At 37.2% G+C, this 25,777-nt stretch overlaps 1 protein-coding gene across 3 annotated transcripts in view; it reads right to left on the reverse strand.

Moving 5' to 3' along the window:
* EXOC4 (exocyst complex component 4) overlaps positions 1–25,777 on the reverse strand; it is a 914,582-nt gene that overhangs the window by 791,138 nt on the left and 97,667 nt on the right. For all 3 annotated transcript variants that reach the window (XM_074193663.1, XM_074193664.1, XM_074193665.1), the window contains exons 5-6: positions 25,067–25,176; positions 13,731–13,974 (exon numbers count right to left, since the gene is read on the reverse strand). In XM_074193663.1, coding sequence (XP_074049764.1) covers positions 13,731–13,974; positions 25,067–25,176 — 354 coding nt within the window. The remainder of the gene's footprint in view (positions 1–13,730; positions 13,975–25,066; positions 25,177–25,777) is intronic.

A 25,777-nucleotide genomic window follows, 5' to 3' on the forward strand; every position in this document is an offset into this window, starting at 1 on the left:
ACAAAAAACCAGGTAAAACAGTGAGAAGGATATATTCTGGGTTTTTTTTTTTTTTTTTTGCAAAGCAATGGGGTTAAGTGACTTGCCGAAGGTCACACAGCTAGGTAAGTATCTGAGGTGAGATTTGAATTCAGGTGCCCCTGACTCCAGGGCCAGTACTCTATCCACTGCCACCACCTAGTTGCCCCCTGAAAGAAGACATTTTTTTATGTATCAACTTCCTTTTTTTTATTTTGAATTTTTTACAATTTCCCCCCCAACCTTGCTTCCTTCCCCCCACCCCCCACAGAAGGCAGTCTTTATATTGTTTCCATGGTATACAATGATCCAAGTAGAATGTGATGAGAGAGAAATCATATCCTTAAGGAAGAAAAATAAGGTATTGTGCCTGATTGTTGCACTAATGGAATGAACAATTACATTCAGGTTGGTCATCACCCCCATGCTGCTGCCAGGGTGCACAATGTTCCTCTGGTTCTACTCATTTCGCTCGGAGCTAGTCCATGCAAATCTTTCTGGGCTTCCCTGAATTCCCATCCCTCCTGGCTTCTAATAGAACAATAGTGTTCCATCACATATACCACATTTTGTTAAGCCATTCCCCAATTGAAGGACATTTACATTAATTTCCAATTCTTTTCCACCACAAACAGAGCTGCTATGAATATTTTTGTACAAGTGATTTTTAATACATTATTAAAATATTCTTGTTTAAAAGTAAACATAATCATACCCTCTCCCCCTAAGAAATATAGACCCTCATGAGAAATAAAGGAAAGAGGGGAAAAAAATGTGTTTCATTCTGTGTTCTGATACCATCAACTCTGTCTTGGGTGGATCACATTCTTTATAAGTCCATCACAGAAGTTACTTCCATATTTTTCCACAGTTGCTGTTGCTGATTATAATTCCCTCCATCCATTCCTCCCCACTACCATATATATATTTTCTCTCTCCTTTCACTCTGACCCTCTTCTAAAATGTGCTTGCTGTAGGGTAGCTGAGCAGTGCAGCAGACTGATCACCGGCCCTGGGGTCAAGAGACCCTGAGCCCACATACCACCCCTGAGACCCAGCAACCACCTGGCCCCGTGGTTCCGGACAGACCACCCAATTCCAGCCCCTTGCAAGGAGTAAAAAAAAAATGTTATATCTGACTATTCTCTCATATGATCTTTTCCCTCTCCTCTATCACCCACATCCCCCCCCCCCCGAAAGGAGATCTTTTTAAAGAATATGTATAGCTGGTTAAAAAATGACAAGAGTATTTAAGGTCTAAAAACATTTTATCAAATTGTGAAAATGTTACCTAAGATGTAAGGTAAGGAAAAAAAACCCTAAATTTAGCTTACAAGGACTTGATTTAGTCACTTGGCCAAAAAATGCAGTGCTGCAGCCAAAAGGAAGTCTGACTTGGTCACAAAGCATGAGGTACATATCAGTTCAGTTCTACTACATACCTCCTGAGAACTTAATTTCAGGGTTCTCTACATTCTTAATGACAGGCAAAGACAATATTCAAGGAGTGTTCCTCTACTGCTAAGTCCAGAAATGTGCAATTAATACTGAACTATGAGCTCATTTTTTATGTAATTATAAAGTAAACTGATTATTAACATCAATGATGTTGACTATTCAGTTGTCATTTTTCACTTCAAAAGGAGTATAGGTCACTAATCATCTGAAAGATTATCTAATGTCTATTTTCAAGTAAGCTGAGCTTTCCATTGGCAAAAAGTCATTAATGGGTCTTTAAGTAAAAAGGGAAGAGACAATATGGAAATTTAATCAGCAGGCTCCATCTCCAGAAACAGATAAGAGAAAATTACTCCTGAGAGATAGAATGAGGACAAAGTACAAAAAGATCTGAATGTGAATCAGAAGACCTGGGTCCTAGTTTGAACCATATAATTCATTAGCTGTGTGATTTTAGGGATGTCACATAACTTCTCTGGGCTGGATTTTCCTCTGGCTGACATCTAAGTCTTCTTCTTGCTCTAAAATATGAAGATTCTTTGAAACAGACTTAAATTGCAGCAGGATAATATAATTCAGATGTGGGAATAACTTTATGGTTCTTTTAAAATATTACTAGACTAACAGAAAAACTATTCAATTTTCATTCCTAAAGATGTTCAGACTGGTATTTGTCTGAAATGGTTTCAGTGCATTATCGCCTGAATGAAGAGGAATAGCCTTAAATTCCCCTCCAGCTCTAAGGCAAGGCATTCCTGAAGATAAACACTACGATCTTTTTTCAGCAAACTCTTTTCTATGCTTCCCCTTTCCTCCTCCTAGTACTTCCATATATATTTTATTAAATTATAACAGCACAATCCTATATTAGCCAACTTTGGCTTTAAATTTAACTTATTCTTTGTCACTGCAGTTTTTGTTCTCAAATTAAATATCCCTTCTAGTCTCTATATCAATAATTTTTAAATGGCTTTATATATTTACATTGCATTCTCTCCCCACTCTTACCATAGCTCACAGCACTTTGGAAGCATGCCACACCATAAAACATCCTGTGCTATAGGTAATTAAATTGAGTCACAGAGAAACCAATACACTTTCCTAAGGTCATGTGGCAAATTAGGGACTAAAATTGGGAAATGAATTTAGGTCCCTCCACTTTCAAGCAAGCTACTCTAACTCGGATTCTACAAAGACTACAGCCGAGTATGTTAGAAAAAACTTTTTGAAGACACCAAAGGTCAAAGACTTGTGAGTTAATGAGGGTTAGCTTTATTCACCTTCATAGTCACAAGTTGCACCATTAATCATAACTAATCATCTCACAAATACCTATACCTAATCACAATGAGGGCTCCATGAGAATGAGAATGGATACTAAAAAAATGAACTACCACTCATGGGGAAAAATAAGATGTTCTAGGGGCAAGTAAGTACAATCTTTACAAATAAAATGGAAAGAACATTGGCCTGGGAAACAAGAAACCTGAGTTCTAGCCTTTTCTCCCTCATAAATTATGTGACTTCTAGAATGTTATTTAATTTCTCTGAGCATACAGATGTTTCATATGTGAAATAGTAAAAGATCAACAACTACATTTTAAATTTCATGTTTGTGTTCAAAGAATCCCATGTAAAATGGAAAATGATAACTGACTTTCCTACTTCAGAGGATGTTAAAAGGACCAGATGTGATACCATATGTGTATGGTATGATGGATTTAAGAGTAAGGACCCCCAGATCAAAATCCTGACCTTGTGGCCTTCTGGCTGTAAGCTACAGGTCCATCCTCATCTGTAAAGTGGAGATACTACAGCATAAATTACCTATATTCTAAAGTTGGTCCCTCCATCCAGGAAGATCTCTCCATTCCTATAGCCCCTTCCTTTGAGTAGGGTGGGTCCAGTCTAGCCATGGCCACCTTCATTAGTCTCCATTAGTCTCCAGGCTTTGCGCCTGACACCCAAGACTTCCATTTATAACAGTAACAACATTACTGTTTTAAGAATAACTTTGAGCAAGTATGTCATTTTGATTATTATAAATATAGAAATTAAAAATAAAGAACATATAAAGATGGTACCTGTCTCCAGAGAAGACCTGGTAAATAGATGTGTAGAATAATTTTATGTACACACAAATATTCATACCTATTTGTTTATAATGGTGGTCACCTCTAGAGCAAGGGAGGGGAAAGGAAGAAAAAAAAGGGGAAAAAGAAATTAACATGCTAACTTTGTTGTATATTTAGAGGAAATAGCAAGTTATACATGGTAGACTTGCAGTTTCATGTGCAAACATCTACTTTTACTGTACTGTATTATGGAAATGCTTGTTTTGCTCTGTCAATTTGTATTAAATTTTTTTTTTTAGATTTTTCAAGGCAACGGGGTTAAGTGGCTTGCCCAAGGCCACACGGCTAGGTAATTATTAAGCGTCTGAGGTCGGATTTGAACCCAGGTACTCCTGACTCCAGGGACGGTGCTTTATCCAACTGCACCACTTAGCCGCCCCCTAAAATTTTTTTAAAAATAAATTGAATATTCAAATAAAAAATTTAATAAGACAGTATCCTGAACCAACTTCACCAAATAGAAGTCTCTAGACTTTTTCCCCTCCAAACCCTTTTCTTATAGCCAATCTCTCCAAAATAGACATAACACAACCATCTTAACAGCATCAAGGGAGGACTTTCTCTCCATACAAACATTTTCCTGTTAGGATCAAGGCCCTAGGCCAATCAGGCATCTGGAGTGAAAAAAGTGGGCCTGAACAAGAGCTCAAGCCAAGAGCATTCTTCCTCTCAGGAAAGCCAGCAAATACACAGCCAGAGAGTGGCAGGGCCCGAGGCAGCTCTCCCTAGCTGCCAAATGAAGACCCAAGACTGGATACAATGTGATGGCTGGCACTTGAATAAGGTTATCAAACAATTCACTAAGTAGATTTTATCAGTACTTTCTTTATTGGTCTGGTCTCTAACCTGGAATTCAAATTGATAAAATATGATTACTTAGGCAAAGGGGAAATATGCTGAAAATACATCATGGTTTATGAAATGCAATGGGGGTTAGACCAGGGGGCCTCTCCATATTAGTACAGGCAGTACTGCTATAATGTGTTTTCAAAAACATGACTTTGTGTTGATGCAACCGATAAGTTAACAGCAACATTTTGAGTATAACATGAATTTCTGTAGCAAAAGCATAGAGAATGCAGACAATTGCACAGCTTCACAGCAATTTGCAAGCTTTAGCCCTTCTGGTGGCCATGTCCACAAGCACTCTTCAGCCTCTGTTGAGGGAATGTGCCACATTGGTTGAGCTTCTACTGGCACATCAGGAGTTGGGAGTGGAGGAGAGTTACCCCTTCTGCCATAGCCTCTGGCTAGAGTCAGTGCCCACCCTGCCTAACTTGCTCCTCTGGTCCACAGCACAGGCACAGTAGCAGCCAAGAGCCAAGGATACAGCCACTAATTATTGTGATGTTTATATATTTCTTTTTTTTTAAGGTTTTTGCAAGGCAATGGGGTTAAGTGGCTTGCCCAAGGCCACTCAGCTAGGTAATTATTAAGTGTCTGAGGTGGGATTTGAATTCAGGTACTAATGACTCCAGGGCCGGTGCTCTATCCACTGTACCACCTAGCCGCCCCCTTGTTTATATATTTCTTAACCATTTAGCATTTATAAAACTGTGTGACCATTTTTATTTGATTCCCATCTTTTTTTAATATGCTAACTGATAAAGTGTTTAGGCATCATGTCCCTAATCCCATCTTCCCCATAAGCTCTGTGATTTTTTTATTGTTCAATTTTACATAGCAATTTTAATTTGGGGGAATATGTATGTTTTGTCATAACAGAACAGCCTATACTCTGCTGCAGGGCTGAGTGAAAATTTGTTAGAGAATCCCTTAGTTCCTCTTCATGAGGAATGAATAGAAAAGCCTTTATGAAGCACTTGCAATGGGACAGGCACAGTGCTAGGAGCTAGGAATGTTAACAAACAAGTCAAACAGTCCTCAAGGAATTCATGTAACACACACACACACACACACACACACGAGAAGTGATGCTTTGGGAGAGGGAATTTTGGCCTGGGGTGTCATAGGGATGCTGGAATGTAGTCACAAGTAGAGACCATGTGCTCTTTTCAAGAATAATAGTAGTCTTGGTAGTCTTGAAGTATTTCTCCTCCCAGAGAAAGAGGTAAAAAGACTAGTGGGCTGGTCCGGTGAAAAAAAAAAAGATCAAGACAAATGATCAGACTCATGAAAGAGAAGGTTTCATGGGATTTGGGCAGCAAACTAGATCTGGAAGTTCAGATGACTTTACCTTCCTTTACTTATTGGGACCACGAAAATCCACCAAGAACATTTTGGTTTTCTTTTTAAGAATTGTTATAGATTTACCTTGCAATAGAATATAAGCTAGGATAACAGGTTTAAAGTTATACAGGAACTGAGAAGTCCTCTTACTTAACCCTCATTTTACAGAGGAAACTAAAATCCAAAAGTAAGTGAACTGCCCAAAGGCTAAGATCCTAAGTGGTGGAGACCCCAGCCATCAATACAGCACCCCTGCTACCCCCATGCTCAACTCTATATGGTAGTCCTAGCCCATGCACAGAACCTTCTACAAAGTGTAGAATGCTAATTTATTAATAAATTAATTTTAATTATATTAATAAATTAATAAATGTTTATGAAATCCTGAATCCTTCCTGAAATGAGAGCTAGTTTCTGCTAGTATGATATCCCAAGATGGAAGGAAATATGAGGAGGCAGCTTGACCTCCAAGAAAGAGCCCACATGAATAGCAGAAGGCCTCCTTGCTGCCTTGCATCTCTCCATGAGCTTCATTCCCATTACATGACGATGCCACCAACACTTCACCACCGCTAGTGAGGAAAATGCTCTACAAATGTGAATTGTCATTAGCCCAGCCGGGCTGTGACCCTGAGGGAGCTACAGAATTTCTCCAGGTCTCTGTTTACACACTTATGAAGGGACAGGGAACAAGCTCTCTGTGCCTCAGTTCCCTTAGCCTGGGTTATGCTGGGGGATGGACCCAATAACAGAGGAGAACCCTTTAGGTTCAAATCTATATATATATAATACTATAACTAGAAGATCTCTTAAGGTCCTTTCCTACTCTAAAATGATATACCTGCCATTTGTTTTTTGTTAAAATATCTTAGTAAACATTCTGAAAATGGACTGGGGCTTTGGGCTTTCATCTATGTATCAAACTGCTCATACTATTCATCCCCCCCCCCCCCCCGTATTTGGTTCTTGGGTATATTTAAAGCATATTTTCACTGTCACATGCAATCAAAAGTAGAGATTTAATCAAATCGAATCATAATCACTGAAGTTAAATTTGCTTGCTTCCTTGCTTGCTTTGATTCAAATTAACCAGTCATTTAAATTACCTTCAGGACCTTCCTGATTCCAAGCATGTCCAGGTGCTACATGCATTGGTTCAGAATGGCTAACAAGAGGCTACAAGGACAAATTCTTGACTTCAGTGCTGCTGTTCAACTATTCTTCCTTAAATGAAAGTAAGCAACTCCACAAATATCTTAAACTGGGTCTTCAGACATTTAAAAAGCAAAATGTTTACTGTAGCAAAGAAAGATGAAAGAAAAAGTCATTATATTTGAGCAAAAAATAAAGTTTTCTGCTTGTTGCAGTTCTAAAAAGTGTTGTAAGGAACCCTTACCAATTTTTTTCTTTAGATTATATGCTTTAGCTTCACTTTAATGCTATCCCAGAGGGTGAAGATTATCTTACTGGCCTAACTCTTAAATGAGACCACAAGACAAGAAATATGACATCATATCCGAGATGAGGCTGCCTCTCCAAATGGAGTAGCATAAATTGAGATGTTATTTACACTTCTCTTATTGGTAGAACAGAATGAGAAACCTTGCAATTGCTTGAATGAAATCCAAAACTTTATATGAATAAGCTCTTTCCACAGGATTCTCCTAATTTACTAATTCAGTAATCCGATTTAAAAAAAAAGTTGAAGTAAGATTGCCATCATCTGTATTTAATGAAACCCAGTTTTTTTTTTTTTTGTTATTGTGGCTTCTTCTTGTCTCAATTTTTGTTCAGTATCTCTTTAATCATATGATCTGAAATCAAGAATCAATATCAATTGAACTTGATACTGGAAAATATGGAGTTGGAAAATTTCATTATTTTCTCTTCAAGGAAAAAAAAATCTGTGCAATATTGCCTACAAGTATTTCTTAATTCCCCAATAACTTTCATAAATCATTGAAAATGACTCAAAAATCTCACAACTGTCAGTTCTTTCAGTATCCAAGACTGTACAGTGACCTCCAAGACTATTAAGAATACCAAGAGGTATTCTCTAATCATTTACTTTTCTTCAATATAACTCCCTACCATTTAGACCTTTACAGTCAGAAATATGTCCAAGGTAGATCATGGCTGAAACTTCACTGGAAGTTTTTCCATCCAACTCTAGGATAAAGGAATGAGATAAGTAACTGAACCTTAGGTGAAACCAAGCTATACTTATATTTGACACAGACATATAATTGACAATTAAATATATTTTGAAATATTCTGGAAGGAAAAAGTGTTATCCTTATGAGAAACAGCCAGAGACCTGCTATACCTGAATAAAGAAATGCATGCAATATTGATTAGACATTCATCAAAAGGGCAAAATTGAGGCCATACATACCATCTTTCTTCATAATATGAAATGAAGCTAGACTTCCCCTAAATAATGTCATTCTATAACTTAAATGCCCTTGATTTCAATGCCAGCAGTATAGTCTGTTTTACTAATTTCTACTAACCTTTGTGACTTTTACATTAAAACACTATTATTTTTCAAAGATAAAGATTACTCAAACTAAATATTTTCTTTTAAGCATTAAGCCAGCAATTTTATCTAAACAATATTTTCCTACAAAAGTAATATAGTAAATAATAAAATAATAATAATAATAATAAATTAATAAATAATATAATAATAAGCAAATCCTTAGCTAAGATAAAAAAGGGAAAATGATCAATGTTGGAGAGGTCATGGGAGGAAATAGAACATTAATGCATTTTTTAAAATTTTATTTATTAAAGGCAAAATGGGTTTAAGTGACTTGCCCAAGGTCAAACAGTTGGGCAATTATTAAGTGTCTGAGACCAATGTCCTCTTGATTCCAGGGCCAGTGCTCTAACCACTGTACCACCTAGGTGTCCCATTAATGCATTGTTGATGGAGTTGTGAACTGATCCAATCATTCTGGAGAGGAATATGGAACTATGCTCAAAGAGCAAAAAAATTGATCACACCTCTTGACTCAGAAATACCAATATTACGCCTACATCCAGAAGAAATAATAAAAAATGGGAAAAGTCCCACATGTTCAAAAATATTCATAGCAGCTCATTTTGTAGTGTCAAAGAATTGGAAATTGAGGGGAATGGCTAAACAAGTTATGACATATGAATGTTATGGAGTATTACTGTTCTATTAAAAAACCATGAATGTTCAGACTTTAGAGAAGCATGGAACAAATTACAGGATATGATGCTGAGTGAAGGGAGCAGAAACAAGAGGATATTAAACACATTAACAACAACATTGTAAACTGATCAACTCCTCTCAGAGCTAGGACAAATCTACGAGACCTGCTATGAATAATGCTATTCACATCCAGAGGAAGAAAAACAAAACAAAAAACTCATAGAATTGGAATGAACTCTACATTCACTTTTTAAAATTTTCTCTTATGTTTTTCTTTCCTATCTCATGATTTTCTTTCTTTTCCCTTAATCCTAATTCCTCATACAGAAAATGACTAATCTTTAAATACGTTAAACACAAATGTGTATGGACAATATTCAGTAGACTGTTCACTCCTGAGGGGAAGGGGTGGGAAGAGAGGGTGAAAGGATATTTTGTAACTTAAAAATACGCATATGCATGTGGATGAATGTTGAAAAACTTACATAACATGTAACTGGAAAATGAAATAAAATATCAACTGGAAAAAATAAAAACAAATCTTGTTTTGATATTTAATTTTGTTAATTGTATATCATTGTGAGTGGTTCCTCCATCAACACTGGGCCATAAGTCTTCCATACTTTCTCTTTGTCTGGTTCTTGTGTATGTTTTCCCATGAATCCTTCAGAAAGGATCAACCCATCACAATGGAGGTCTTCCACTCTTTTAGTTTATTGGAGGTATTAATGTACCCCTCTAGCTATTCATTTCTTGTTCCTCCTTCTTGCTCTATGACAGGTCTGCTTTGTTTTTCAGTGACCTCTGTCCATAATAATGTCTTTTCTGTCAATTCTCATACAGAAATCATCACTGGCAACATGGTGCAACATGCAGCTTTCTGCTTTATGTTGCATGTTCCAGGATTGGCACCCATTAAGGATCACTAGAAGAATACTACTATTAAAGAGACAGTTTTCTGTACCTGCCAACAATTTGATACTGTGTCATTTCTCAATTGCAATCTAATATCACTATTTACTAATAATAAACAATGAGAGACAAGAATAAGAGTAGAATTAAAGAAATAAAAACTCTTAATGGTACTGTTCTGCCATGAAATTTCATCTATTAAAAATCACTGCTTAATCTAATCTTGTTTTTAACTCCAAGGCCTAATCAGAAAACTCATCCTGAAACTTTACTGAGAAACACAAGCTAAACAGGAATTACGCCTCAAAGCTTACAGTTTCTTTGATTTAGACTCTACACTTGCTTGTAGCTTATCAAAGAGGAGGTTTTAAATTGCTTCCTCAGGACTCCTAATAAGCTTTGGAGTGTCCCATATGATCTTTTTGTATATAAATGAGAAATGGATTTCTGCTAATATCAGGTAAGGCTTTAAAGCATCTTGCCCTGCAACTTCAGTTCCCTTGTTAGTTCCTGTATCTTAAGTCATCCAGAATTAAAAAATAAAATAAAATAAAATAGAATAATAAAGTCCTCTGGGTCTATGTAAAAATCCAATACTGATCTCTCTACAATCAGGAAAGGATTTCCTCATAGCCATGTTCTTCACTTATTCAATTCCCCATTAATGAATGTCTAATCAACACTGGATAGGTTTCTTTGTTCAGGTATAGCAGGTCTCTGGCTATTTCTAAAAGGGCAACACTTTTTGCTTCCAGAAAATTTCAAAATATATTTAAAGACAACAATTTCAGAGATAAACAATGTCTTACTTATCCACACTTAAGGGTCAATTCCTCCTACTTTCTCCATTTCCTATTCTTGAAACACTAGCATAAACCCTTTTGTCCCCTACCTTTAAATCCTTTCTCAATTTAGTAAGAATTTTAAATATAAAGGCTCTTCCAAAACAGGAAATGCTAAAGTTACTAGGTTTATTGTGAAAAAGAAGTTGTAATGAGCCAGCTGAGGTTGGAGAAAGTGATGGGAACACTGAAAGTCAGAGGCAGGGTCTTCTGGAGACAACAGGAGGTCAGTGGTCATGGCAGCATGGAGATGGAAACATCATATATAAATGCTTATTTTCATGGCAACAACAGCATGCTAAAGTTTCCTCCAAAAAAGACCCTGGTAGTTGATGGACAGCTGACAGAATCAGGATGACATTGAAGGAATTTCAATGCAGAAATTTTTAGAAGCAAACTACATTAATGAACACTTCTCTTAAATGGGTGAAAAGTGGTTGAAAACTTTGTCCTGCTTCCATAGGAATTTAAAGCAAGATGATTCACTACCTTGCTCTCTAAAGCATTTCCAACAAACCAGCATGCAACATTAACTCTCTTTACATAAAGACAGATGCAAACATAGATGTGATGCATCATAGCCAGATTGTATTTAATGAGATTATGTTCTACAATGATGCCCTTAGGGAAAATTACTATATTTGGATCTACTTTGAGGCTGTTTCATAGGTGCAAGTTGGGGGAGTTGTATTTCATGTGCTGTTCTTCAGTTTTTCTTAAGCTGAGACTATGGAAAGAATCATTCTTAAACTTAAGAGATTAGTACTAGAATTCCATTAGCTTAGTTACAATGTGCCAGGTTCAAAGGTTTTAATTATTTATCCAGCAAGGGCTATTCATCCTCTTGAGTCAAAGTTGATAAAAACAAGGAATCATGAATGCAAGCTTCTCACAAATGTAATTTCTGACAATGCAGACTAGCAAACTAACTTTGACTATCCATGATGAGCCAATTCTCAAATCGCCTTAGAAGCAGACACTGTTCATTAAGCTAAACTGGGTGGTACCACTATAGGAGACTAGATCAAAAATGATCACCTTCAATGGAAATAACCGAAGAATTTGAATTCCAGTCTTTCAAAGAAAAATACACAAGCTCTCTACATTTTATGTGGTCACAGAAGGTTTTCTGATGACAAAGGTAGGAGCTGTACATTTTACAAGATGAGGGTCATATTACAGGCTTAGAAACCACGGTAAACAGCTTGTTCAGTAGTTAGTGTCCAATGTGTCCTGATGACAGAGCCATCTTAAATACTGACAAAATTAATAAAAGCTCTTGCTGATTCATTCCTTGTACAGGAACATTTATTATTTCCTGGGGCAGTCTACTGAAATCCACTTCTAGAGCAGTAATTTCTACTTGTGAATTCTAGAAAGGCTTACAGAAGGCAAGAGGAGGAAGTAAAAATATTGCGAAAGGTACAGTAGTTTTAAGGGCAATGTAATGAGTTCTGTGAAAAAGTTATTGATTCCTGCCCTTTTATTTCCAATATATACTTTAGAAATGTATTTCCCTATGAAAGACCCATGCATTTATCTGGAGACTTGGAGCAAGAGGGTAAATAGCAAGCCAGTGTAATGGGAGGGTTTGTTAATAGGGAATCAAATAGGTCTTTGCCAGAACTCAATCACTAGGTTGGGGAAGGAGGCAAGGGGGAAGCAAAATCGAATGCAGAATGCTTCCCAGTTTCTCCCTATTTCAATATGAATGACTTGAGAAACTTGGGAATGGTCTATACTGCTAACTACCTAATGCCAATGACTTATTAAGTAATTCAGACTTTTGAAACTTTATTTTCTCTTTTAACCCCTTTTTCTATCATTCCAATGATCTCTTCCCCCTCCAAAAAATTTTTTTCAAAAATATTAATGTCTGAAATATTTTCAGTGATTCAAAATGGTAAACCTAAAATGTGACAGGATAAAACTTTGTTTTAAAATCTTGAGTGTTTTTAGATTATAGATTTTAAGGAAAATGAAATGTTTCTTCATTTGAAGCATCATAATTCAGAAGTTGAAATTTAGTCCTATTCAACAGTATTTCTGAAGTTCTGACTATGTGTTAGAGAATGAATGAGGCCAGAGATACAAAGACAAAACTATATTCAACAACAGCCCTCAACTAGCTTGCATTTTTTTAATAGGTGACTATAAAATGTCAGTTAGGTTCACCTGTACTGTAAGAAAATCACCCCTCTTTCTTCATATACTTTAAGACTTTACAGCAAACAATTAAATGAAAGAGACTTACTCTGCATTAAGGGTTCTTGTATGAAACTTACATTTGTAATCCCCCTCAATTTACACCCTCCTCTTCTCCCTCTCCTTCTCCCTCTCTTTTTCCTCTCCCTCTCCCTCTCCCTCTCCCTCTCCTGTTTGTTTTTTGCATGGCTGACTCCTGGATTATACATTCACTCCCAGTTTCTCCCAGGGGGCCATGCATTAATCAGGGATAAAGGTACAACCTAATTAGGATCTTCATTTTCCCTTGGTGCCTTTTTCTTTTTCCCTAAACAACAGGATTGTCTTTCTAAATCCTGTTAGCTATTTTGTATAGTTGAGGTTCTTGAAATAATTTAGATCTTGGATAATATTATAACACTTCCTAATCATCAAAGAGGACTAAATTTGGTAATTTAGGGGTGGAATTTATTTTGTTTTGCAAACATATTATCCTCCCAAACTTCATCTAGAAATAAGATGACTGGTTAGACCACATGAAGAACTACAATTACTTGTTTACATAATTATTAGTTTGAGTTAACTAATAGTAGTATGAGTTAGAAATAATGAAATACAAAATTTGAAATTGAGCTGTAACCTTAGAGATTACAAAATGAAACCCCATAATCTGAAAGAGGAACCTATATTCAAGAACAATCATAAGTTAGTGGCAGAGATATAGATAAAAACCAAAGGGCTAAGGTCAAAAATTTCTTATCTTGATAAGGAAGTCTTCAACAAATTGATTTTTCAGCCCAAACATACCTTGGTTGGTTCTCTAAAGAGATGTTCTCTCCTCTCTGGTAGCCATTGTCTGCCACCTGAGTTGTGGACCTCTTAACAATTTGCTTTAGCTCTTGTTCCAGGCGTTCCTTGATAGCCTTAACTGTTTCTGGAATCTTCTTCAATTTGGCTAGTCCCTTGATGAGAATGCCCATAAAGAGGTTACTATTCTCTTCTGGATCCAATTCCAAATCTTCCTTGATATCCTGTAGGTTCATTTCTCTGACTGAAAAATCACACAAAACATCAAATGTAGAAAGCATAGTATTCATCTAGAAGCAATTCTAACCAAACAAGATGGTTATTTTTCATATTTCCTAGGAAAGAATAAGATATGAACCAAAAGAAGAGGCTAGTCATTCAAAATGAGACTTTATATTTTTATAGTATCTAACCCATAATCTCAAAATAATATTCATATCCCTATTTGCATCATTTCAATTAATAAAGAAGGAAAGGCAAGAAATATAGATAACAATTACACAAACAGCTAGCAAGTTTGCCATGGGGAATCTTCAACTGCCTATCATCATGTCATGTCATTTCATTTGTCTGTAAAAAGAAGTAGAAAATTAAGTATCCTTGGTATAAGTTTCAGAGGAAAGCTACTAACCTCAACTAATAGATGACTTACTTAGACATTAGGACAAAAAGGCACTGGGACATTTAAAAGAAGAATATAAATAATTAAAATTTTAAATAGCAGAGAAAGAACAGAAGAGCTAGTTTCCATACACCCTAAATTACTAAGAACTAAAATTTCTTTCAAACCAATTATTTTTCTTCTACTGAATACATATATGCAGACAAATGAAGGCAAGTCTTTCCTGATACTAATGAAAGGATTCTTTGAATAACAACTGTCACTAGTTAAAGATTCTGAAGTAGAAATAAAAGTAGTTTAGAAATAACAAATGTCTTCCCAGGATGAACAAGGAGAAAGAGGAAGAAGTAAAAGGGAAAACTATAGACAGTTTCCCTAATTCTTCAACTTCCCTTAAGTAAGCAGTTTGGAAAGCCTCAGGTTTCTGAGACCCACAGAAGGTACTACATTTCTTTTTTAAAAATTTTTCATTGAATTGGTGCCCTTTTGTCTTGGTTTTCTCATCTCGTACCTTTAATACTGGACTTTCTCTTGTTGCAAAGAAAAATGATTAACCAAAAACATCTAATAGAGACCATGGTTGAGGTTTCATAATAGTAGTCACTCAATTCTCTGCCATGAGGGAAGTTATAAGTTTCATAAACTCTTTTTCAGAATCTTCACTAGTTTTTCCACTACTCAGACCTCAGCCTCTTTTTTAGTGATTTACATTTACAACATTTACACCATTGAGGTGATAGCATGTGTTCATTCATCTCTTGGTTCCATTTGCTTCACTCTGCATTAGTTCATACAAATCTTCCTGGGTTTCTGAATTCCTTAATTTGTCATTTGTCAATCAAGAGGTACTGTTTTTCCTTCTAATTCTTTGCTCCTCTTTCATAACCATAAGGTACAAGACTATTAAAAAGTGAGCTATTTTATTAAGTATAATGAGAAAGACACTGAAATCTATTCACTGAATAATTTCCAATGTCTCAGATACATAAATGTCTTTGTTCAAGTAAATTCTCTAAAAGTTCACTTCTAGAGCACAAGTGATTTCTAAAGTCATGTGCCTCAATCATTTTAATTCTTGTTTTCCATACTTAATAAACATTTTCCCTGGATCTATATACTTGCATGGATTCATGTCTTGTAGGTCTTCCATACATGTGTCCAGTGTACAACTTTTACCAGACTTTTCACCACTGGGGGGGGGGGGCAGGAAGGGAGGGTGGTAGAAAAATGTGTAACATAAATATGCAAGTGGATGAATGTTGAAAAACTTTCATAATATGTAATTGGAAAAATAAAAGAAAATAGTAAAAGCAAAAAAAAAATGTGTTCGGATCAATATTATCTTTCTTAGATTGCAAAACCCTGAAAGGTACATTACATATGCCTCCCCTGACATAACATGACCAACTTAAGAAGGGAAGTGAATAAGTGATTATTAAGTACAAAGTATGTTTCAGCCAGGGTGCTAATTGATTTACAAACATCCTGTCATCTGACCCTCACAAAACCCTAAGAGGTGTTCTTCTAATCCCCATTGTATACCTAGGAAACCGAGGTAAATAGGTTGAGTGAACTGTAATAAGCCCATGTCTTTACTCAGTCTACAATCTAATATGAAATTTGAAAAATTAAGAAATAAATGGCAGGGGTGGCTAGGTGGCACGGTGGATAGAGCACCTGCCCTGGAGTCAGGAGTACCTAAGTTCAAATCCAGCCTCAGACACTTAATAATTACCTAGCTGTGTGGCCTTAGGCAAGCCACTTTAACCCCACTGCCTTGCAAAAACCTAATAAATAAATAGATAGATAGATAGATAGACAAATAAATAAATAAATAAATGGCTGTGTCTACTGATAACACCTGTGTTTTCCCTCTTGCAATTTCCTAAATCATAAAGTGCAAAAAAAAATGAAAATGCAAGTAAACTAAATAGAAAGAAAACTGAAACAAGGGGCTGAAATTCCAATCTAATAATTATTGACTACCCCTTTGGGAGGTCAGCTGGTGCAGGCCCTCATCACCCTGCAGCTGGTCTAAGAGGCAGAATGGAGAGAAAACTCCATTTGTAGTCAAAAAAGTGTGGATTCCAGTTGGAATAACACTATTCACCCTAAAGCATAAACTTAGCTAGAAAGGAGGGGGAAACCAAGGACCCTGTCCAGGAAAGCTTAGCCTAATGAAGTTATTTTTGTAAAGATCACATACAAGGCTATCCCAATTCATCAAACATTTATTAAGAGTTTATTGTGTGGGGTGGCTAGATGGCGCAGTGGATAGAGCACTAGCCCTGGTACCTGAGTTCAGGTCTGGCCTCAGACACTTAATAATTACCTAGCTGTGTGGCCTTGGGCAAGCCACTTAACCCCATTTGCCTTGTAAAAAAAAAAAGAGTTTATTGTATCTGGGGTTACAGGAAGATAGCAAGTTTAGAAAAGTCATGGATTAGAGAATCAAAAATCTAGAGTGTAGAGGACCCCCAAGGTTTTCCAATTCAACTCTGTCATATAAATGAAGAACTGAGAGTCAGAAACATTAAGTGGCCTTCCAAGGTAAAAGAGGTGGCAAATGGGGGGGGGGGTGCAGGATTTAATCCTGGACCTGAGGCTCCTTCCACTGAACTCTCATAGATTCCATTAGAGTAGGTCTCAGTTCTGAGTCCTGAGTTCAGTCTAAGTGTTTCAATGAGATCTAAGTGTTTTCTCATAGGATGATAAAAGTTAAAATACAACCAGAAAGTTCTCATTTAATTGAATATTATTAATTCAATCAACAAGTATTATCCAAAAATCTATTTTGTGTGAAACACAAAAATAGGAGATAAGGGAGTACCAGGAAAGGTCTCATACAGAAGAATAGGCTTCAGCTGAGTCTGGAAGGACCCATTAAGAAATTGGGGCATTGGGACAAAGCCTGTCCCAACAGGACGGAACACTCTAGAGGCAACAAGGTGGCCAGTTTGGCTCTACCTGGGATGTGGGAGGAGCCATGTACATTCTATTTTATCATATTCCTCCACCTGAATGGTTATGTTCTCAAAAAGGACGGTGAAGGACAGCTGAACAGCAGCAGACAATGCAGAAAAGGTGACCTGAAAATGCCAGGGAGCTTTGGCATGAGAACAAGAGTAGCTCAAAGAAGTAATCATCAAGACCTCCCCATCCCGATGCTGGGCCAGAGAGTCAAGAAGACAAATGTTATCTCCCCAGTCTTTCATTTCGACATGGAGAGAATCTTAACCATCTTGGACCACAAAATTCTGAAGATAGAAATTCCATCTTAGAACAAGGCCTTATGAAATAAAATGTAAGTCAAGATAACAGCTGGGAAAGGAGACAGTTAAATAAGCACTGTAACAAGTCATTTCATTTGATTTGTGTTCTCTAAAGGTTTTATTATTGCTTAATCTTTGCCAAAACCAAAGAGAAAAGAAGCAAGGCCTCCAGTTTCATTACAATCATATTCACAGCAATCCCAACAGGAGTTTGAATAAAATGAATAAAGAAACCACAAATGAAATGCTCGTGTGCCCTGGGAATAATTGCTCAGTTTAAATGTTTCAAAGGCAGTTTGCCAAATGAAAAAATATATTGTGGGTCCAAGAATTTAAACCCACAAATTGCTCCTATTGTTGCCTCCCCTCCACTTTCCACCCTTTCTACCCAGTTTATGTCTGAATTATTCTGTCTAAAATTAGACACTGGTCATCCCTTACATTGTAAACATGATGTCTAATCAGACCATCCAAGAGGAAGCCTTGACAACTAGCGAAGAAGCTGCTCTCAATGAAGAGTCTTTCTTGGGATTCTGCCACAGAATAAGACAGCTGAAAAGAAGGTCACTCTCAGGCAATCAAGATTTTCATTTAATTCATGATGGCCTAGACGAACCATTCTGCCGCCAGAGCCCCAGCCGTCCCACAAAGATGTCCGTCCTAAGGTTGGAGAGCCTCTTGCCTGTCCCTGCGCCCTCTGAGGAGGAAACTTGAAGGCCTCTTGTCAAAGTTCAGAGCATAAGAACCACTCTGTACTGGCCTACCTTATACAACGGTCATCAAGAAGCTTTGTGGGCTTACTCCTCTCTCCTGAAAATGAAGCCAAATTGCTGCCATTTATCATGGGATATTTCATTAGTCCCATGACTGTACACGTACCCAATAAAATGTCACACAGTTCCTTATATGATCAATGCCATCGCAAATTACAGCCTTTTGTTGGCACCGAGTATCTTCAATTAGGTGATGTAGACTGATAGAGTCCTAAAGTCTAGGCATGTAAGGAAAGGCTGCCCCTGCTTCAATCCCAAGAGCCTTGAGTCCACACACATCACTGAAGACCGCTGAGACACAGCATAAGCCACCCTGGAACTGTTTTACCTTTCCTGTACCTTTCTTCATGGCCTCCCATTTTACTCCCTCACAGAAAAATCCAGGAGCACTAGTCTGCAAAGCAGATATCTCTGAGGAAAAGAGAACTTAATTCTATATTACTCTCCAGTTGACTTCCCCCAAGCCTCCCACCACAGTCCCCCCAGCGGGGTGGACCACCATTTAGAGCTTTCAGAACCCTTCATGATAAAGGGAAAACATTTTGCTAGAGCCGCAGACTTGTCATGATCTCCACCAAATGAATCAAAATTAAATACACATTCTGAGAACTGAAAGAAGAAAAGGAATAGAAGCTGCCTTATTAGAAAAAGTATAAGATAAAAATTACCATTTAACTAAATTTTGCAGTTACTGCCACTATTATCATTTGATATTTGGTATTCCTAAAACACTTTTCATTTGCAATGCTTCCTCATTATTTCTTTATCAACAATAAGAAGTTTTTATTTCACTTGGTAGTTTTTTAGGATGTTTAAACAGAATCATTTTCCTGGCTTGGCAATCAGTATAACTAATATCCCATTTGAGTTATAATTTGGTGATGTACATTAGGAAAAGGCATCAGTGTAAGAACTGGGACTATCAACCTAAAGCAGAGAGAGAGGGCTATTTAAATTTAAAAATGGATCTCCAGTCTAATTCTAAGACTGTGAAAAGTGAAATTCTCTCTATCATATGGAAAAATACTTTTCTTGATTCTAGGAACGGAGGCAATAGCAATTCTTTTAAGTTTACATAATAAATAATTTTTAAAGATCTAGTTAGTTTGGAATATTTTATAAATATTATTTATTAGGACTAAGCAAAAAATTAAAATTAAAAGGAATAAGCAAAAAAAAGAAAAGCTCTTATTTTATCTATATATACTTTCCAACAATGAAAAAATGAGTATTGCAAAGCCTCTCTCTGTGTATAGAATAGGTATCTGCTTCTGTATACACTTCTATGAACTCTACAGGAGTAGCAACATTTTCCCCAAAACGGTACTAATGAGATACTTGGAGTGTTCCTGCAGAGCTTTGTAATAAAAGAGAGGTACTCAACAAAGTATATGTTAATGCAAGACTACTAAATACAAAGAATAATTTTTTTAGAATTTCATCTGGATTTTTGGCACCACCATATTTCTTTGAAGGAGCAGCTAGGTGGTGCTGAGAAGCAAATGCCAGTCAAGAAGACTCCCATCCTGAATTCAAATCTGACCACTGACTATTAGCTGTGGGTCCCTGGGCAAGTCACCTAAAACCATTTGTCTCAGTTTTCTCTTCTGTAAAATGACCTGGAGAAGGAAATGGCAAACCACTCCAGTACCTTTGCCAAGAAAACCCCAAATGGAGTCAAAGAGTCAGACACAATTTAGCAAAAATAATTCTTTGTACACAATGTTAGAAACTTTTATTAAGCTTAAGAAGGCACAGGAAAATCTTATCTTGAAATATGGAATCACTGAGTATAGTTACTCAAAAAAGCTAGGATGTTTTATGGAACTTCATATTAACTAAACTGTCACCACATATTTTCTTTCCTCCCCAACTTCCTTATCTTTTGATCCAAGAAGTCTATTTCAGGATTATCCCCTTTATGATACTATCCCCTCTTTTATTCCTTCAAGACTCTGCTCTCTCAAGTCAAATTCTCTTACTCCTCTTTAGATTTTCCTTCTACAGTTTTTTAAAGCACACACACACACACACACACACACACACACACACACACAGACACGTAATAAATGTTTTGGTCTCTAAATCACAACCATCTTAGGGGAGAAGGGGTGAAAGACCCCTCCTCCTCCAGATTAAACTCCTGTGACATAGAAAAGTAAAGAAACTGTTGGTGTATAGAACATTCTGTTACTGCAGGTTTCTTCCTATTTCCTAGGGAGGAGAATGTTTCATTCAATGAGATGCATTTTCTCAGTTTTTGAGATATAAGACTTTGATCGCCTGTTTGGAGGTTTTTTCCATTTCTGTTACACAACATAAGGTGCTCAGTGTTCTTGTGGCACAGTGGGTGGAGCACCTCCCCTGGAGTCAGGAGGATCTGGGGACAAATTCAGCCTCAGACACTTGACTAACTGGGACCCTCAGCAAATCACTCAATCTTGACTGAATCCAAACAAAACAAAACAAAACTAAAAATGCTCAAATGAGTGCCCTATGTCTAGAAAAATTTTCTCTTGACCCTAATACCCCTATACCTACCACTATATTTTTCTTCTTCCTTTCAAAGGGAAATCTCTTCAGTTGCTTCTGCTCCTTCACCACCTAGTCTCTTCCTCATCAATCCCTCCTACTTAAGTCTTACACCTAAATTTCTTGCATATGAGAGGAAACTGGTCTCATGCTCTTCATTTATTTTCTTTGACCATCTGCCAGCTTTAGAACTTGCTAACCACCCACATATACTTTCTGTAACTCTACCCTGCCTCATTCTATCTCCCAAACCCTCATGACAGAGACACTGCAATATTTGGAATCAGGAGCCCAGGATTCTAGCTCTTCCAATTACCAATTAAGTGACCTCCCTGGAAAAAGTCACTTCTCTGGCCTCAGTTTCTTCAATTGTAATATGAAAGAAGCATATTCAATGATTTCCAAGATTCTGTCTCTAAATTTATGATCCTGTGATTTTTCTTTTTTCTCATATGTGCATAAAGTATCTTTTCCAAGTTTCAGTCCTTAGCCTTCTGCTGCTATTTCATTACCCACTGTCCCTTGAAAAAATGAACCATTTCTCATATCTTCAAGGATCATGACTTGATTTTCAAATCTATATCCCCATCCCTAACAACTCTGCAAAAATCCTCAAATGTCTACTAGATCTTTCCATCTGGGTTTCCCATTGTCATTTTAACCACAGAAAAGCAAATTTAAACTCATCATTTTCCATCAAAACTAGTGCTTTATCCTAATTTCTTTTACATGCAACCATCATGTTTTCATGACCCCAGTCTTTAAAGTCTACCTTTCCCTGGAGATATACTTTAAAACCTCCCTCATCTATACCCAATTGGTACTCAAATCTATCAAATTTTCTTTCACAATATTCATTCTCTTTCAATCCAGACCCTTATGTAACCTCTGGACAACCACAAAAGCCTCTTAACTGGTCCCATATTATCTCCATCCTACCCTCACTATCTCCTGGCATACTGCTATCTCCAAGAGATTATTAATCTTCTAAAAATATCACTTTTATCATGTCATAAATCTGCTCTAAAATCTTCAAAGACTCTCAACTAAGAGGAAAAAAATTCTTGCATAGGAGTTAAAGCCTTCCTCAACTTACATTTCCAGTCTTCTCATTCAAAAGCCAGTGAACCCTACATGAATCCCAACTCCAACTCAGTCTATATGCCTTTCTTTTTGCAGATTTCATAGGAGTAATGTCTCAATAGCCTTATATTTGGTTCTGTCCTTATCCCATTCATTATCTGAATCCTTTCTCCTATTGCTCTCCCCACTCCAAGGCCCTCACCTTCACATTCAGCACAGACCCAGGTTCTAGAAGTCATAGGTAGGCTGGGGAGCTGGAGAACTCCGCACAGCCATTTGCTGGTAGGCATATGGGGAGAGAGCCTTTTTCCACTTTAAGAACAACTGCACAATTTCCACATAAGAAAGGTATATTTTCAGTCTCCCAGTATTTAACTCCGAATTCACTTCCCTAAGGAAACATCATTGTGCACAAAACTTAGCTTCCTTGGTAAGACTATTACAATATGAAACTTGCAATATACTGTAAGTGAGGTGAGTTTTTGTGAAGTAGCATATGGACTTAAACATATAAAATTCAATGGGTAAATATATACCGAGTTTCCAAAAACTGACTTAGGATTAAATTTTCAGAATTCATTCCATTCAGTAAGTTGGAAGCTGCCTATATTTAACAAGTACTTCCAAGTGACTGTTTTACTTTTTTAAAATTCCATCATGCATGGGAAAAGATTTTGCTTCATTATAAGACAAAATACAAGCTAAATGTGACTTGTAACTTTAATTCTCCATTCAATCTAAAGGAAGAATTCTAACTATTTGACTTTTTTAATGGAACTATTTTTAAAAAATAATAAATTAACATATAAGGAGAGTTTTAAGGTTTGCTAAGTACTCTAAATAAGTTATTGTATTGGATCCTTACAAAAATTCTGTCAGGCAGGTACTATTATTATCTCCATTTTACAGATGAGGAAATTGAAGCTAAGAGAGCTAAATGAATTGTTCAGAGACACATAGTTAAGAAGAGTTTGAGGTACGATTTGAACTCAGGTTTTCCTGATTCCATATCCTTTACTGATTCTACTATGTCACCTAGCTGCCCCAGTGGTCAACTCTTTTGCAATAAATATCTCTTTATTTAAAAAGTTACTTCCAAACCACAAGCAATGCCTACATTCTCAATAAAATCAGTCAATAAGGGGCCGCTAGGTGGTACAGTGGAAAAAGCACCAGCCCTGGAGTAAGGAGTACCTGGGTTCAAATCCGGTCTCAGACACTTAATAATTACCTAGCTGTGTTGCCTTGGGCAAGCCACTTAACCCCATTACCTAGCAAAAACCTAAAAAAATAAATAAATAAATAAAAATTAAAAAAATAAAATCAGTCAAATCACAAAAAAGGTTTTTTTTTCCCCCAAATTTTCATGACATTTTTACAGAATTTACCATTCTACTCAAATGGAAGTTCCTTGAAATCAGAATGGTCTTTTTTTCCCCTTCTCTCAGACCTAACATAGGGCTTTGAACGTCAATAGGACATGGTGTGAAGATGCTGGGCTGAAAGTCAAGAAAAGTTGGATTCCCTGAAGATTCCAATCATGCTTCCCTCCTTTACTATGGGACTTTAAGTCAGCCATGTAAAATCTAGGAATATCAACTTTCTATAAAATGAAAGAAGTAACACTGACTCCACAGTGCTATGATGAGGATCAAAAAGGATAAAACAAGCAAACTACAAAAGTTATTATCATGAATACTATTATTATTGTTGTTGTTGTTGCTATTCATTCACACATATTTTAATAATCTGCCATTTGATCCCATGATCCCTGCTACCAATGCAGAAGGCAAACCCTCCCAGTCTGAATCAGCAGTCTTGGTGAGTTGCTGCGGCCAAAACTACGTACCACCTGGGGATCTACGCTTTGGAGGTATGCCTCTTTGAATGCCACTGGCTGCTTCTCAGACAACAAACACATGGGACCATGCTTACATGCTTTCAAGCTTGCCAAAGGCTTGCCAGAACATGCATAAGGTTGGCCTGTCCTTAAAGAACCCCAGCCACCCTCTTTGTCATAAGAGGTCATCCAAATAATTCATAAATGCCTGTTGAATTGGAATTGGCATTTAAAGCCCTCAGGCTGGGGCGGCTAGGTGACACAGTGGATAGAGCACCCGCCCTGGACTAAGGAGGATCTGAGTTCAGATCAGACCTCAGACACTTAATAATTATTTAGCAGTGTGGCCTGGGGCAAGCCACTTAACCCCCATTTGCCTTGCAAAAAACCTAAAAAAAAAAAATAGGACCATTAAAGCCCTCAGGCCCTAGTTCTGACCTAATTTTTTAGTAAACCAGATGTATTGGTGTTCCTCACATCTAACAATCTCTGGCTTCCAAGCTCTTGAACTAGGTGTTCATCATACTTGGAATGCCCTCCTTCCTCACCCTATACCTCTTAGAATCCCATAATTCTTCAAGAATCACCTCAAGGGAGGCTAGGTGGCATAGTGGATAAAGCACCGGCCCTGGAGTCAAGAATCACCTCAAGCATCACCTTCTACAAGAAGCCTTTCCTGATTCCCCAACTGCTAAAAAAGCTCCCAAATCACTTTACATTTATTGTATGTATATATTCAGTAGACATTTCTATATGCACATGTTGTCTCCCTCATTAGCATATAAGCTACTTGAGGACCAAATTTGTTAGTTTTTGCAAGGCAATGGGGTTAAGTGGCTTGCCCAAGGCCACACAGCTAGGTAATTATTAAGTGTCTGAGGCCGGATTTGAACTCAGGTACTCCTGACTACAAGGCCAGTGCTCTATCCACTGCGCCACCTAGCTGCCCCAGGACCAAATTTGTTTCATTTTTGTGCCTATATTTCCCCTATCCAGCAGTAAAACCTTAAAAAAATTCATATTGACCAATGGGTTGGATTTGGATGATCTGTAGTTTGCTAAGATGGATTTCTACCAATATAGGGAATATCACCACAGAGATCAAAGTCAAGAATAATAATTCATATCTAATTACAGAGAATGAAAATTAAAAAAAATAGATGTGAAGAAACTTTAAAAAAAAAAGTTGAGTAATTAGAAGATTAGATACTTACTGGCTGAACTTCCAGGTGTACCAAACTGAGAAGTGTCTAGAAACTTTCGAGGTGTAGGCATGTTTGTGACATCAATCAGGGGCACTGGGGAAGCGTCTTTCACAAGAGAGCTACAAGGAAACAGAAAGCATCAGACTTCATCACTTGCTCCAGTGCTATCTCCCATCCTGAAGTGTGCCACTCTTCTCAGTTTTTCTGTCACTGTTGCTCTTTACACAAGTCATTCTTCCCAACTCTGGGCACCAAACCCTTCTCTCTTAAAAAAGGCCCTCTTTACCCATACAATTAAGTCAATGTTCAGTCCATACAAATTCTATTCTCCTTTTCCTAAGAAACCCAACCTTTATTTATTTATTTGCAAAGCAATGGGGTTAGGCAACTTGCCCAAGGCCACACAGCTAGGTAATTATTAAGTGTCTGAGGCCACATTTGAACTCAGGTCCTCCTGACTCCAGGGCAGGTATTCTATCCACTACCTCACCTAGCTGCCCCCCAACCTTTATTATTTAAATGGCTGACTTTCTACTCTGCCAAGGAAGTAGCTAGGTGATTCAGGTTTAGCAGATATGACAATAGACCTGGAGTCAGGAAGATGTCAATTCAAAAGCAGTCTTAGACACATACTAGCCATGTGACCTGCCTCAGTTTCCTCAACTGTAAAGTGGAGGTAATATTAGTAACCCCCCCCCAGGGCTTTTGTGGGAATAAAAT

Source organism: Macrotis lagotis, chromosome 7 (assembly GCF_037893015.1).
Source record: "Macrotis lagotis isolate mMagLag1 chromosome 7, bilby.v1.9.chrom.fasta, whole genome shotgun sequence".
In the NCBI taxonomy this organism is placed as follows: domain Eukaryota; kingdom Metazoa; phylum Chordata; class Mammalia; order Peramelemorphia; family Peramelidae; genus Macrotis; species Macrotis lagotis.